General features: G+C 39.8%; 1 protein-coding gene across 1 annotated transcript; it reads right to left on the bottom strand.

Moving 5' to 3' along the window:
- Positions 1 to 30: 30 nt before the first annotated feature.
- Positions 31 to 14,994, bottom strand: plekhn1 (pleckstrin homology domain containing, family N member 1). The gene is made up of 16 exons (XM_008318811.3): positions 14,061 to 14,994; positions 12,305 to 12,395; positions 12,007 to 12,168; positions 11,186 to 11,266; positions 10,318 to 10,408; positions 8,385 to 8,518; positions 7,801 to 7,950; positions 6,172 to 6,252; positions 6,011 to 6,086; positions 5,649 to 5,794; positions 5,256 to 5,408; positions 4,179 to 4,421; positions 3,492 to 3,647; positions 2,684 to 2,938; positions 2,396 to 2,456; positions 31 to 1,245 (listed from the first exon to the last, which is right to left on the bottom strand). The coding sequence occupies exons 1-16, from the start codon at positions 14,132 to 14,134 to the stop codon at positions 1,061 to 1,063; spliced, it is 2,139 nt and encodes a 712-aa protein (XP_008317033.1). The 5' UTR covers positions 14,135 to 14,994; the 3' UTR covers positions 31 to 1,060.
- Between the last annotated feature and the right edge of the window lie 1,010 nt (positions 14,995 to 16,004).

Raw genomic sequence — 16,004 nt, forward strand, 5'->3', positions numbered from 1 at the left:
CAAGAATAATATCAAATAGAGATCCACATGTTGGTTTGTGATTTCCTTTTTTATTTCCAAATATAAATAAACACTTCAAACAGAAATGGGATAGAGACATTCATCCAGGTGTCAGAACTCAGCTGTTGTAACATACGCACCTTTAAACCCACATCTACTGGACATAATAAAGAAGCATAATAAAATAATAAATATACAAAATTTACAAAAATATACATTCTTTACTATAACAAGCTCTTATGGAATGCCTTTTATAGCTTTATTATAAAGTGAAAAGTAAACTCAAAGTCTTGAAGAGTGGTTATCAAAGAAGAAGATCCTTACACTTCACCTAAGCCTTTAGGTCACCACCCAGTTTGGATACACGGCACTAAATTATACTTAAACGTAGTCCAGTAATACACAATGGCTTTGTATTAGGCTTAAGGACAAACAGAAAATTTCTAAAAAAGAAAAAATCCCTAATTATAGGATCAAATTGAAATAGATATTGCTGAATATTATCTGTTGTATCCCACTTGTCAGAACTTTCAATTTAACAACTGTTGTTTTCCTTTACATGGTGAAACAAGCTTGTCATAAGACAAAATTGTTACATGTTTAAATAAAAACAACTGAATGAAGTCAGAATACACAAATCAGTTTTCATGATTTTAACCAATTACCCAGGACCCACACAAAGTGGCCCTGCAACCCGCTTTTAGGTCACAACCAACTGACCAGAAACAACTGGTCTTGTTTATAATGGCCTGGCAGTTCTTGAACCTCACATGAAACCTTTGGTGCAACCCATCCTCTTCCCTGTATAATGTTACATATCAAAAAGACAGTTCATGTCCATCTTTGTCACATTTTTGCTTTTTTAATGGAGTCCGCTGCTGGCAGACACACGCAGCCACTTCCTAACTGTCCTGCATTTGTCAACACAGGTCATGGGATCTGTTGGTTCACAGTGTACGCAACAGGAGCAACAGTTTCTCCTGGTGTGCTTTTATTATCCCTCTGATAGTGATCTGATGTTTGCACACGTCCAGACAAGTGGCTGTCCTATTGAGGTTTTTTATGACCATCTTTGCTGTGTTGCCATAGCACCAAGGCCTCTGGCCCCATAGTCTAATCCTGTCCAGTGTGTTGAAATTCCAGACGCTGGCTGAATCATTCCAGTATCGCAGTTGTACTCCCAAATGTTGTCATAGTCCATTTCCTGGTCATCTGGTTCAGTGGGGTCGAGGTACGAGTGGTGATCTGTAGGAGCGAGAGAAGATTCCCAGGCTTTTAGTTCCAGACAACGAAAGACAAAACCTCGCCCTGACTGAACAAACTTGGACATAGCTTCAAAGTACTTGTATTGTCACTGGCTTTGTTACAATGTATAATCTTACTGTAAGACAACCAGTGTAACATGCCAGCACCTTCATTCCTTTTAACAATACAGTGACAGTAAGACATGTCAATCTGACACATGGTAAATTCTAGTACATGTGATCAAAGAACCTGCTACCAAGCTTTCTGAGTCATTTTGCGCTTTTAGTTTTAGTGTTGGCATGACATTGGACAATACCAAATTATTTTGGTACTACCAAAATCTGGCTTTTAAATGTGTAAACAAGTTAGTTTCTGGTCTGAATTAGTCTTGCTGCACATGTATTCTTCTACCCTTTGTGCCAGTTGTAGCAGGAGTAGCCTGCTAGCATTGTTGTTTACAGCTTTAACACAAAAATAACATAAATTAAGTTTTAAAAATATTAAAAGGCACTTCTTGTACTGGACATTCAGACCAGTTTACTTGTGTACTAACTCACTAAATGCTAACAAGTCAAGGGGAATTGAACATTACCATAAGACTACAAAAAGGCACAAACTAAAACACATTGACCATAGATTTTAAGGGACATGGATTGTTTTCTATGACAATTTGTCAATAGATTATGTAATTCAGTCCTGTGTATTAGTGTATGTGAATATACTGTAATGTCCTACATGAGACGTGCACAAACTGCTATTGTTGCTTAGGAGTTGGCCCATGTAGGTGAGTTAAATCAGTCCAAGTGTCTGTGGTGTATAATTTAAGGTTATAATGGAGTGTGAGAAATGTTGTGTGTCCTTGGTTGGACTTACAAAAGCCTCAGACAGTGTTGGCTTTCATAACATCATCACACATGTGAGGAAACATGATGCCACAGTGCTTGCTTTGATTTGAATCAGAGCACCCACGGTTTCTCAATAGAAAAATAAATTTTGAGCCATGCCATGAAAACAACCTTCCTCTACCATTTTGTTTGTGAAAAAAATACCTTGAACTCAAACTTCCAGTCAGTGCATTTTCACACTAAATGTATTCCGATATGAAAGGATGTTTCATTAGGGTTTGTAATTACATTCCTTTAATATTTACCTGGTGAATAACCGTATGGCATCTGAGAAGTGGCCCTCGCTGAACTGGATGAGAGAATAGTCTGTTAACAGATGTGGAAAGAAGAGCATGTTACATCCTGTGATGAACAATAAGAAACATTTTCACGTTTCCTAAAATATCACAAAGAGGTGCTGTCTGTATCACCTTATCAAATGTCACCTGCCAAACAAGTGTAAAAGCATGCTTGGCTACCATGCAGCCTATCATAATTGCACAACATTCCAGAAACAGGAGTGTCCTGAGAGAGCAGTACTGTATGTTTCTCACCTTCTCCTGAATTTGGCCAGGCATGGGCAAAAGCTTTAGTTTAGAAACAGCCTCTGCTCGCTGCTCTGCTTTGCTCGGGGAAGGGTCCATGTCCAGACTAAGAGCATGTCCATGGGGGTTGGTCAGAACTAGACTTCTTCTGCAGCGCTTGCCCATTGGAGGTGTGTGGAGTTGGAAGGAGGAAGGTAAAAGCTGAGGCACTTGCTGATGATGACGGTGATGCTGCAGCTGAACAGGCTCTTGCCAACTCTGGTGCTTCAAAGACAAACAGTAAAATACAGAATATCAAAATTTTGATTATTCAGCCATTATTACAATGCTGTAAAAAATATAAACATATATAAGATGTTTTAAGGAGATGGTTGTAGTTTTTAAGGTAGAACTATGACTTGTTCTGTTGGTAAATGTTAAGAGCACATTCAGATCAAAACTGCAGTATTCTGTCAGCAAGTCATTAAGCAGGACATTCAAAATGTGTTTACCCTTGTAGGAGATACTTTTCATTTACAAACAGTTAAAGAGCATTGTTGCACGCAGGGCCTGTATTTTGGCAGTGCATGTGTTAAAGTACTGTTTTGAGTGCTTCTGATTTTTAGTGTTTATAGTTAATGTTTCACCATAAAATAAACCTCCTATGGTTACGGCTGGGCTGCAAAAAAGACCTGAAGTCAGTGTTCTAACCAGATTAGCAGCCAGACCCAGTGTGTGTTTGTTTATGTGTGTTGCTGTGTGTCTGCTCTGCTTGATATCAGAGAGTCTGCGCAGGTGTAAATTGAACCTATGGATCCAGTATCATTGACCCACTTACTGATGGCACGGCCTCATCCAGGGCATAGATTTCTGGAGAACAGGGCTCGTCATACAGTGGCGACAGAGGTTGTCGGGGAGCGCACATATCGGAGTGACGCTGAGGGCCGTTCAGGCAGTAGTTCAGGGATGTTTGAGGTGTACTCCAGCTGTTAGACTAAACACAAGTATTACAGGAAAACAGGGAGGGATTAGAAAAATATACCAGGATGATGAGAGGCAAAAGAAATGTCTGAGACTGTCTTCATCACTGTCTGTTTCTCTCATGTTCTTCGGAGTCACATAAGCTAACCACATAAATCAGATCAAATGACCCAGTGGAGGTTTTGGACTTATGTCTGTCGTGATCTGTAGCAGTGCTGGTGTAACAGTGATCTACTGTCTCATAAATCAACAGGCAGCTGGCAGTGTTGTATTAAAACCCACTCTTCAGCTCCCACAGGAAAGTAGTGATAACCCTTTAGTAAATATTTCCTGATTGGTGTATATGAAATTAAATGTTCAGTTATCGCATCATTCATTCATCGGCAATTCTGCACGAATGGCCTGACAAATGGTTTGCTTACATCAACCCGTGTGCCCTTACGGCCTCTTGTGTCTATTAACTGCTGCACATGTGATAAGTAAAATAAGGCAACAGTCCCAAAGGGAGTATCAGGTTATCAAGTTAAACGTCAACATGAATTACCTTCACAAGTGGGGCTTTCTCCAGCCTCTGTGGACTGGCACGGTGTAGGGCAGAGTAGGGACTGCTGTAGACCTGAGACAGCATTGAGTTCTCAGTTGGCTGAAGGTAAGAGCTTCGCTGTGGTGAGGAGTAACGCTGTGATAGCGGTCGAAGGTCACGTTCAGGTCTGGTGTGTGAAGACATGCTGTTGTTTCTGCTTCCCAGATGAGCTGTCTCAGTGGATGAGGGACGGCTGGAGTTATACTGCAGAATCATCAAACACAGACAGGACAAGGTGTGAGCTAATGTGGCTTCAGAGAATGTGTATATACTATTGTTATTGGGGCTTTATTTGCACCTGTCGTTTTCCGCAATCTAACAGCAAATTGTTAAACAATCTTGTCTTATTTTAGGCTACCTGTATTAGGCTACACTTAACTGTGTTTTTTACTGTTCTTTGGCTAACTAACAGCAGTTCTGCCCTGCCTTACATCTTTGACCATTTTATAAGCTATTTTTGGGTTAGAGCTAGGTTATTTTTTGGACTTTAATTTGCTATCATTTTGTTTGTTGTTCAACTAAATTAGATATACACTTTTTTACTATCATATAATATATATTCCCAATATATATATAACTATTTCTGATCATTTTTTTGTGTAATAAACATCCACATTATCAGTGCTCTTCTATGAGTAACATATTAGCTAGCTTGCTATATTTTGACTAGCATCATTCCGTTTACTCAAACCTGCACAACTTTTAGCTCTCTGGAGAATTTAATTTGGATGTATTCAGGTGAATGCTGGTCATCATGTTAAAGCAGCAAATCACCTTTTTTGTTATGATTTTCTTTTAACCTAAAAAGAGCCAAAGTTAAGTGTCTGGAGCTGTAACAGGAGCAGTGTTATTTCTACACCTTACTTAATAATTCACTTTGTAGAAGAAAGCGTTGGGTGCTGAGCTCCATCAAATCAAACACAAGTTTTGCTGATCAGTATAAATTAACCCTTTATTATTTATGTCCTAGCAGATGGTATAAAAAGTTAGAGGCAAAAATAAAAACTAAACTCAAGATGTAGTTTGTGGCTGACTTACACAGAGAGGTTCAGCATATCCAGGGGAGAGAGGGTTCTCATCATGAACAGATAACTGAAGGCTGTGGGCTCCATGTCCACTTGTGGAGTGGCTGAACTTATGGGACTCAGCTTGTCCTTGGCTGTTTCCACTCCATCTGTCCAACTTTGGAGGCTAGGCCATAGAGAAAAATATAAAATATTATATTAGACCAATTCTTGTTGGATAAAGCCTAAATAATAATTTAATTATATTAATTGTATATACATTATATACAATTTGATATAAATCAAGTTCACAGTCAAAGTCACTATTACAAACCACTTCTCTCTATGTTTACCCAATAGTTAACATCATAATGAGGCGATAGCAGTGTAACCGCTTTTGAAAAATAAGTGTGCCTCACTCACTGACCTCTCTTTGCGTCGGGGTGTAGATGATGTCATACACAGGGGGTGGGGGGCTCATAACAGGCACGTCAACAGCTTTGAAATGCTGGATCCAGTCACAGAACGTGGTCCTATCCAGGCACGAAACCACGATAGGGTTGATGAGCTTCCCTGCACAGAGAGAGGAGCGGCAGCACAAAGCCATTCATTCGCTGCATTTGCTCAGTGGAATGTGCTAGAGTCAGACCGTCATTCAGAGGGGATCAGACCAGCTCATTCATGGGGGGTTACTCTCTGTGACGCCAGCACATTAATCGGAAAGGCCACTTAATGTAAAGTATGCATAAGAATGTACATTTACCAAACATGCCAGTGTGAACTGTTTACCTTCAATCATGAACGTGTTAGGCTTGACGTCTTGGCAGGGCGTGGTCACAGTGATCATGTTCAGTGGTAGTTTACCCTGTAATCACAGTGACTGTTAAATCCAACGGAAAAAAATACAAAACACTGGAAATGTTGCATAAGTAAATATAAAAAAGTGGTACCTTATAAAAGAGCCCATCATTCTCCTCTGATAGGATGATTAGTGTTGACGGGTACATCACCAGGAGTCTGTCACTCTGCTCCTGTGGACACGAGATATCAACAGTTTTAGCTGAGTATTGAATTTTGGCAATCGAATCAATGACAATCGAAGGATAGGCTTCTTAAGGAAAGGAAAAAAAGTATGAGCTTTTTGGCAACCTTTTAGCCATTTTGTAATTCTTTAACCCTATAATAACTTTTAACACTTTTATTTATCTTTTGTCCAATGCTTCGGGATCTTCGGGGTTTTTTTTTTAAATAATTAACTTTTGACCAAACTTAACATCTTGGAAAGACTTTCCTATTTACATATTGCTAGGTAATTTCCAAATAATTTCTCTAAAAATGAAATAAAAACTTTTACATAAGAAGTTTGCAAAACATTTGCCTAAATTTAACCTCTTTTGTACCTATTTTTCCATAGGCAAAATGGAAATATTATAAAACTGTATAATGCCAGTAGTTGATTGTCAAAAATTGAACTCTTTAGACGAAGAGGTAACTATGGGACCAGGTTTGCACATGAAAAACACCAGTGTTATCCTTTAATACTTTGTTGAGAGACACAGTTTAAATCCCTGTGGGATCCTCAGCTGAAGCAGTGAGTGGGGCATTTAAAGGTGCAGCAGTTTATGTTTCCTCTCTCTGCTGGAGGGTGTGTCTGAACGGACAGCTGACATTCCAGCTGTGAGGTGAGTTGAGTCAGTGTCAGGCAGATACCTCTCATGCAAGTTTGTCCTAAATCTCACACACTTCCACAGCGCTACCAAACTGCCTACAGAGAGTGGATATTCAAGCACTTGACTGTACAAGCCATGTCATGACAACTTTTATTGTTTTATACAGTGTGTGAAGCTCTTTTATTTAGATTCCTGCTTTACTGTTTGACGTCATGTCAGATCTAATGAGATAAAATATTCTTCTAAACTATTAGAAGACGATTTTTCAGGTATCAATGTTTTTAAATAGCTACAGTAGATAGAGTAGGCATAGAATTGTTAGGTAACAAATAAAAGTTCCAAAAATGCAAGAAAAAAAAACACCAAATATAACAATGTTCATTGCTAACTTAGCCAACTGAAGATATGGCAAAAATAGTTCTACATGTTATCAACAAAAAAGAGACATAGAGATATACCTGCAGCAGAAGTGACATTTGCCAAAAAAAGACTACACCCATGCCAGTCACTCCTTGCTTTGTTTTGTTGAGGTAATGTGAAGTGTTGCACAACTAAAAACCATGTGAGTCACCTAGCTTTAGAGTCTATTTTATTCTAGCTAATTTCCCATAGTCTAAAATTCCCAACATTGAAATCTTCTAGAATGTACACTGACTGCGTCAGTGGGTTTCAGGTTCGATTTGGAAAGTTCGGAAATCCTGAGATCCCGTGTAGTCAGTAGAGGTTCCAATGACATTGTGAAATAGGTGTGGAATATTGTTTCTTGTAGGTCTGACCCAGATTAACCCCAGTCTGCGTTTACATTACCATACATGGGAAAACACAGATAATGTCATTTTTAATGACATAATAAGTGTGTAGGATCATAAACAGTGATTCACTGTTGATTAACAGAAGGGCTGTTGTTACCTGACAGGGCAGGTGTTGCAGTCGGACTTTAGTGACGTAGGTGATGGGGCCCAGGCTGTCTCTCTGAGAGCCCTCCCATTCATAGATGGGATCTCTGTTGATGGAGTTTCTGAGTTCATCTCTGGCCTCGGGAGCATCATTCTGGTTTAACTAAGTAAGAACACAGAAGAAAGTTACACACATTATCCCAAATGTAAATATGGACACAGCTACGCCTTTAACACACATTTGGCTTTTAATATTTGAGTCATTTAACTCCTTTGTTCTGGTTCACGCTCATGTGTTTCATCAGTCAGGTGTTTCAACCACCTACGGATGTAGAGTCAGCAATTCAACCACTGTGCAGATGTGAGTGTTGGTTTGATTTAGACTGTGATGTGGTCAAGGCCACTCCCTGGTATCTAGCCTTAGGGAGTGCCAGCAGTGACCCATGTGACTCATACGTTATGTGCATCAGAAGCAGCTGACATCAAAGCATTATTGGCTAATTCAACACGTATTTCTTAGATTAGATTTATGGAGAGTTACATGCATTTTCATGTATGATCAAACAAGGCTGCATTAAAGAGCTTTGGACAACTTACTTTTACTCTGGTATAGTTTTCAGTTGCAGTTGCAGTGCCTCCATTGGCCTCAATGTTTTCCTTAAGAAGACCAAACCATAGGTCCAGCTCATCTTGGTTGGCACAGTAGACAATAATGGAAGTAAGGCTGACACCTGCGGGATACATACAGGTCACATGGTCAGAAGTTTCAGTGTTAAGTCCATGTTTTTTTTTTTTTTGGACATAATGGGGACTCAGAATTGGCAATCACACTGTGCTTTCCCGGTTATTTAAGGTGTTATGTAACAATTACAATAAATGTTAACACATGTTCAAGATCATAAACCACATTTAAGGCCTGCTGTGGGAGATCCAATGTGATCTGCTTCATCAGGTATTTGAAAGATGAAACAGACTCTCACTCCCCTTGACTGTTGACTCAGGAGGAATGAACGTGGCTTGAGATGAAAAGAACTGGAATCTTCTCCCATCTATCAGTCCCAAACATACCACTGATAAACACTACAGATAACAGGATCAGCCCCATGGCTTTGTGTGGTAATTGTCTCAGACTTCTGACACTGCTTCTTAGACAGTTTCTCTGGATGCAGGAATTAGTTATTTGCTCACTTTGACATTTAGTCATAGACCTTGACTGAAGCTCTATCTCATGAGCAAATGCTCTCAGAAATTAGTTTGTGCTCAAGGCAAAAACATTAAAATATGTGGATTTGCCCATGAAATTCTTTCAAAGTTTTAATGACCGTATCAAGCATTAAGTTTATTTTAGTAAGTAAATATTAGTCCAGAGGAAATGGAATGTTATCTCACAAATAGCTGAGCTGATGATTTTTACAACACTCGATGCATATGAAACCTATTTCACATGGGTAAAAAGCTTCTGGTTCTGACCCGTTGGGGATGTTATCATTAAATCATAACCTAGGCTTTAATCCACATTGCACATATTAGTATGTCCTATTTAAAGTAATTAACTACCATTATGTAACTTTCACAGCAATGTTAGTCCAGGGCCAGAGTTTAAAAGGGTTTTCCCAGACCCTCTCGTGCTGTGTTTGCTTAGTCACTGACCAACTCACCAGAGCTGCTTCAGTGATGCATATTTTCGGCTAAGCGAGAGGAAGGAACGCAGAGGAAACCACTTCTCACACTGTGAGATTTCTCAGCTGACTCACATTTTTGCAATGCTTCCGCTACTTATTTCCTGTAAGTGATGCTTCCCATATGGTAAATAAAAGTCTGCACCGCAACAAAGGAATCACAAAGCCACAGAGTAAAAAGAAGCTTGATGTGGCAGAGTCAGATGTAGAACAACACCATACAATGTCAATATTGAGACTACAGACATGCTTCAGATTTTAGTGAGATAGAAGTGATCAAGAAATATAAACACTGAATGAAACACTATACTCTTCAGGGCTGACATTTTAAAGTGATCATTTTACATAAATTGCTATCTTTCTCAAGGAAGGTCCAAAGCCTTCTAGTCCCTATAGTATTTCTTCTCATGAAAATAAATGAACTGCCAGATCCGGAGTTCAAAAGCGGAGTGTACTTTCTCCCAAGCATTAACCTGGGAGCACTTTTAGGAATGTGCAATAGATTATAAGCAGTGACAAGGCTGAGAGCAGTAGCTGGACTTTTCTCCCTGACAGCTGGGCTTACTGAAGTGCACCTGTTGTCTAACAAGCACGGTCCTTTGGACCACTTTGGCCCCCTGACCAAGGGTGAAGGGGCCCAGCTCTAGTTAGTCTAGGGGTTGCTCAGAGGTGATGAGGGTCGCAGCACCTTTGAATCACTGGAATGTGACAACATATGAAATGCTGCAGCTTTAAAATAGCTTGTGGTTTCTGTGGTTTGCATATTATATGTGAGCATTTCCGTAAAGCAAAACTCACTAGATCACATGCAGAAGAAAAAATGTTTTTAAAAGCAGAAGAACTAGACTTACCATTGATTTGAAAGGCAAACTCCTGGGGTTGGCTGTGGTTGCAGTTCTGTTGCAGGTTACAAATGGAGAGCTCTTTCAGTGGGAGAGTTCCCTGTGTGTGAGAGAGACAAAGGCTTGTGAGAATGAAAAACTAAATACAAGTTGTTGTTTTTTAATCATAACTAATAAGCATCTTTTTGTGATTATGATTCCAAAAACAAATGTAAAGACACAGCATTTTAACAAATTTAATGTATAGCTTGCGTTGATGAGAAACACCAGGGGAACAGAATTGCTGTAGCAATTAGCCAAGATAATCAAAGTGGCCAGAAAATATAACAAACATAGCAAAGACATCATGATTTTAAAAAACAACACAGGGTCAAATTGTTTGTAAACTAAAGTTATATAACATCCAAAGGGCAGACCATTAAAATCATATTTTAAGACAAATTGAAGAACACCTAAAACCTACAACCCCAAGTACTACATGTAGCCTTCATTTTAGTTTGATTATATTTGTGTATTTGACCCAGCTGCTCAGCTCTCTCACATAAAATACTGTAATCTGATGATTTGCGGTCATCTGCCTGTCGTTATCCAAAGTACATTATACTAGAACAGAATACAGGTACTTAAATGCCTTGTTTTGTCATGGAGTAGCGTTGACAACAGACAGTAAAACGATGATTAATAGCTGATGGTGCTTTGTGAGCAGTAACCTAATCATTCTTTTTGTTTACTGACACTGCTCACAGACAGGGTCCACGTGTGGATGGCAACTTGACATAATATCCTTTAGATTTCTGCTCAATAGAAGAATCTAAACCACATGATCCATGATTATTTGAAGTTGAGGAATCAGATAAATACAATAAGAAAAACCTACCTGATAAGTTAATCCAGTTGTGTTATTGGAGACAAAATGAAGATGTGTCTGGAAGAGGTCCAGGTAACAGTCATGTATATCCTGTTGAGATACAAGATAAAAAACGTATTTCCTGTATTTTAGAGCAACAGCAATATATTTAAATTTCAATTTGTACTGTGTGAATAGAAAAACAGCTTAAGCATTAACACTAGTTTGGTCAGGTTCAGTTTCTTGTTCCCTCTCCAACAGGAAATGTTGGATTCATTTAAAAAATGTTTGTCACAATTTGAGTTTCCTCCCAACAAATAAAGACATCACTTGTCTTTCACAATATGTTTTTTAGATATCATGACGTCATAACCTAATCAATCATTTCTTCCATTTTTATGTCAGAGCTGTTGTGTCACTGCTCTGATATATTGCTGTTCCCACAGTGAGGAGACGGCATGATCCCTCTATCAGTCCCTGGGATCAGAGGAACTCTCCCTCTCTGTCTTTACCCTGAGGTTTTCTCTCAGAGATGTTTCACAACTGCAACAAAAGTGTGCATGTCCAAACACAGGCTGCGGTGTGCTTTGTGGAAAAGCCATAGGATTATTCACAGCCTACCACAACGTCAACACTGGCAGTTTCAGTGTTGTCTCGTGGCCAGCGGTGAAACATCCTGTAACTCTCCATCACCTGCGTTCACACAGACATAATGTGTCACTGTAGGTTTGGACATTGGAAACCTCATGAACCATAATAAAGATTGTTCAGCATTGAATGTGCGTTTATTGCCACGTTCCCTGTTTCCCTGTGTTTTGACGTAATCAAATAAAGAAGTTATTTTTGCTCACTTGGCAGTGGAGGAAGCGAAAACGGACTTTGGAGCTGTGAATCATGCGCCCGTAATTCTTCACATTGATGCTGCTCTTCTTCCAGCCACTGGCTGGATCATAAGGAAATGGAGGATCCCACTTTATGTTCTCAATTGTCTGAAGATCTTTGTGGGACATGTCCTGCAACCAGACACAGTGTCAACTAAAATGCATCACAATGAATAATACACAGGTTGACATTTTAAGCAGAGCAGTTATAATTGGTGTCCCGCTGGTTGGAGGTTCTTATCAGCGCCTCCTGATGTGAGCGCCTTACCTTCCTGGGGGTGACGGTGCACAGGATGTTGATGATGCTGTTTGACTTTTCCTGTCCTTCCTGAGGATTCTTTTTGCGGAACAGACGACTGCTGCTCAGTAGAAAAGAAAAAAACCCTGTTAGTCATGACACATCCGCAGCATATTGTTTACTACCTATTCCTGTTCACTCAACTTCCTAACTGCAAAGTCAACAGGCAACATTTCGTGTTCATGGCACTTAGCAGTTGTAAGATGGGATGGTAAGAATAAACAGTGTCACTTCACGTTCAAGTAATCCAGTCTCACTCAAATTTAAACTAGTGAGTTAATTTCTTAATGGCAGTCTAGCAACCTTCAATTGCTGCTTTTGCCTCATGTCTTGTACAGACAATCAGACAGACACCCCTCCATTGTCCTCAGTCCATCCAATCTTCATCATCCATCGTCATCCTTATAAATGATTAGAACAATCAGGTCTTATGTGTCCGATAGTTGGGCCATGCATATATAGGCAAATCAGAAATCAATGCCCCTTTGTTTTGCATGTGTGTCATCTGTTACCATTAGTGTCACCCTGTCTAAGGGAACTTCCGCACTGCAATGATAAGTAAGACATAGGTCTGCTTTTACAATCTCTAGCTTGTTGTTTATCAGCTTATCTGCATACATATGTGAACCAGTGTCCTAAGTGCAACAACCAGGCTTTTGTTTCTGTGGTGGGAATCAAGGCCCTTCTAATCAGGAAGTCCATGTCCAGAACCAATTACTGACTGAACTATCCATTCTGCTAAGGACCTGGTTAAGTTTGACATATAACCAACAGGTGATATGAAAAGCAATCAAATGCTGATGTAATCTGCAGAGGCAAAGTGAAAGAGGAATGTGAATAATAGACAGGTAGAAGATTTACACACCCAGCATTCTCCAAATCATTGCTGTGATATTCAATGGTACTGTCTACTCTCTTGGCCTCTTTCTGAGGGGAGAACCTGACCCTAGTCTGATTCACCGACACAAAGAGTTAGTAGGTTGCAAAGGGAAATAAGAACACTGGTTGTATTGTCCTTGTGCTGAACCATCGATTCAACTAAGAAGGTTTATCAGTGTTCAAACTAAGAGCCGTTGGGATTTTCTTTCATAGGGCGACATGGTACATTCAATCAAAGCACTGAAACATCACCAAGCACAGTGGTAGAGTAGTGCAAGTTAATTATAATCAGATGTGGTGGTTTTACCACAAGCAATACTATTAGAGATTTAGGAAAGTCAGACTTAAAATTAAACATAAACTTATCATGTCTGTACTTTCTATATTTATGGTTCAGTGTTTTAAGGTCAGATCCCCTTAAGCTATCAAGAGGGGGTCACAAACCAAGTATGTCAAATGTATTATTTTGGTAATAAATTGGGATTGAGCCCCTGATTCTGGAGGGAAACCAGATTCACACCGACAGCTGGCAGATCATCTTCAGAGAGATGCAAAGAGGAGGCAAATGGTAACTGGATCATTGACACCGTTGGCCAGACAGGCACCACTACTCAGGCATGACTTCCAGACTATGCTGCATAACTGTATCCATAACCATATCCTCGCCTCAGAGGCTCACAAAATTCACAACCTGCATTTAACCCCTGCTGCTTAAACCCAGAGAAATACCAGGAATTCCTTCCAGCTGAAATGTAGTGTCCAAAATAACAAACAGCAGTCAAGGACCTGACATGTGTTCAGAATGAAGACAAGTACAATAGGAATACCTGTAGACACGTTTTCTTACCTGTTTCTGCGTATGAAACTTTTACTGGAGAATCTGAAGTTGTGCTGGGGGACACATGACATGCTGCTCCCCATGTTGCTGAGATATGTGGGGCTTGAAGCTGCTCTGTAGACAAATAATCACTGGTGTGATGGTGGTGTTTAGTCCCAGAGTTCAGTGTGCTCCCGTCTGAAGGCTGACTTGTACTGAGGGAGCAGTGAGCAGGGTGCAGCAGTCAGACCGGTGAGTGTGTGTCTGCGTAAAAGGGGTGGAGTTTGTGACAGTGCCAGAATCTGTCTGTGTGTGTATAGAGTCTGGTGAATAACCAGTAGGAGTCACACCTTCTGTGAGTTGCCTCTGTCTGTTAAATCAATCCCAACAACAGAGATAGGGGGTGGATGGTGGGGGCATTCAGGGGGAAGTGTGCCATTTCACACCTTGCACAGGCCAAATGGGGCTCATTGTTGGTTCAATACAGCACTGAGTGCTCATTAAACACACTGGATGGTGTGTGTCAATCACTGGGAAAGATGGGAGCTACCACTGGCATGTCCAGACATGAAAAATGCCCCACAGACTGTATGAGTTTATATTTCTGTTTGACTCATGTGTAAACAAATGTGTCCGTTCATAACCGCAGTGCTTTCAAATTCACAAGTTAGGATTGACAATTCATACTGAAACAACTGTAACTTTCCAGTTTTGTTTTACTGAAAACTATACTTTAAAGTAAAGCCAATCACTCAGACAGAGGAGTCAAACTCTCACGATCATCCAGTGTTTGCTCATTAATTAGGTCATTGTGGTGAGCTGTAGGTGAGCTGTAGTCGTACAAAGAATCATGCGCAGCACACTGACAGCTAACGTCAACCTGTTAAACCGGACCGTTGAAACGGATGCACCTGAGGCAGCAACAGACATTAACCTGCACACAGGAAAATGGAAGAGAGAAACGTGACTTACTGAGTGTTTTGCTGTTAACAGCTCTGCTTGAATAATCTCCCAGTTCATAATCTGGTCCGGTAATGTAATCACTGAAGACGACTGATTGTTTTGCCTGTAGAATACAAAGCATCAGACCATTGAAAGGATTTAAACTGAGAGTAGGACATTTAAACTATGCCACGTGACTGGAGGACCAAGATGAATTCGATAATTTATTTGAATTACTAGTTTTTATGATTAGCGTATGTCGTCTGCTCGGTGAGATAGATAAATACAACACTTACAAAAATAACTATTTAAATGGATAATAACAAGAATGATTTGTTTTTATCTGATTTCATGTTTTACTTGATGTATGTACATTATAGGGTGAAAAGTCTTCAACTTGTGATGTCATCATTTGTCATTTCCTAGTCTTTAGTAGAAACTGTAAATTGTACTTGACCCTACATGCAGCAAGCAGTGACTCATTACTCTGTGGCAGTATTCCACGAGGAAGACAGTCATTGAGAACTAGTTTCATGGCCAGTTGAAAGTTCTGTTAGGCAACGAGATGTGAATTTTCTAAAAGAAGGTGTTTCACCTCTCATCCAAGAGGCTTCTTCAGGCTTCTTGGATGAGGGGTGAAACGTCTTCTTTTAGAAAATTCACATCCTGTTGCCTAACAGAACTTTTAAACTTGACCATGAGCTGGATGACTGAGAATCTTCATAGACTTCAGGTGAAGTGTATCATCCAGATTTCTTCAGAAAGACTATTCGTTTCATGTTAAATGACGTGCTGTTCATGACAGAACATCACAACATTAGAAGGGGCCTGGCGCAAAACACACGGAAATGACTGAATGAGAAAGAATTCAAACAGTAATGTTACACTTTTAAATTAAGACAGGAAATCAAAAGGAAAAAAAAACGGGAAAAGGATTATCAGATGTCATTTAAAGCTACCATTTACACCAATCGAATTTTCCTTCTAGACATAAAATGCTTTATTTATTTAGTCATCATTTACTACTTAATC

Source organism: Cynoglossus semilaevis, chromosome 10 (assembly GCF_000523025.1).
Source record: "Cynoglossus semilaevis isolate Cse_v1.0 chromosome 10, Cse_v1.0, whole genome shotgun sequence".
NCBI lineage: Eukaryota > Metazoa > Chordata > Actinopteri > Pleuronectiformes > Cynoglossidae > Cynoglossus > Cynoglossus semilaevis.

Bases quoted from the DNA above. Each gene is read 5' to 3' on its own strand.
- plekhn1 (XM_008318811.3), bottom strand. From the start codon at position 14,134: ATGGGGAGCAGCATGTCATGTGTCCCCCAGCACAACTTCAGATTCTCC. The intron at 12,396-14,060 runs GTAAGAAAACGT...TCTACTGAGCAG, and splicing joins AGTTTCATACGCAGAAACAG to CAGTCGTCTGTTCCGCAAAA. The intron at 2,939-3,491 runs GTAAGTGGGTCA...TTGTCTTTGAAG, and splicing joins TGGATGAGGCCGTGCCATCA to CACCAGAGTTGGCAAGAGCC.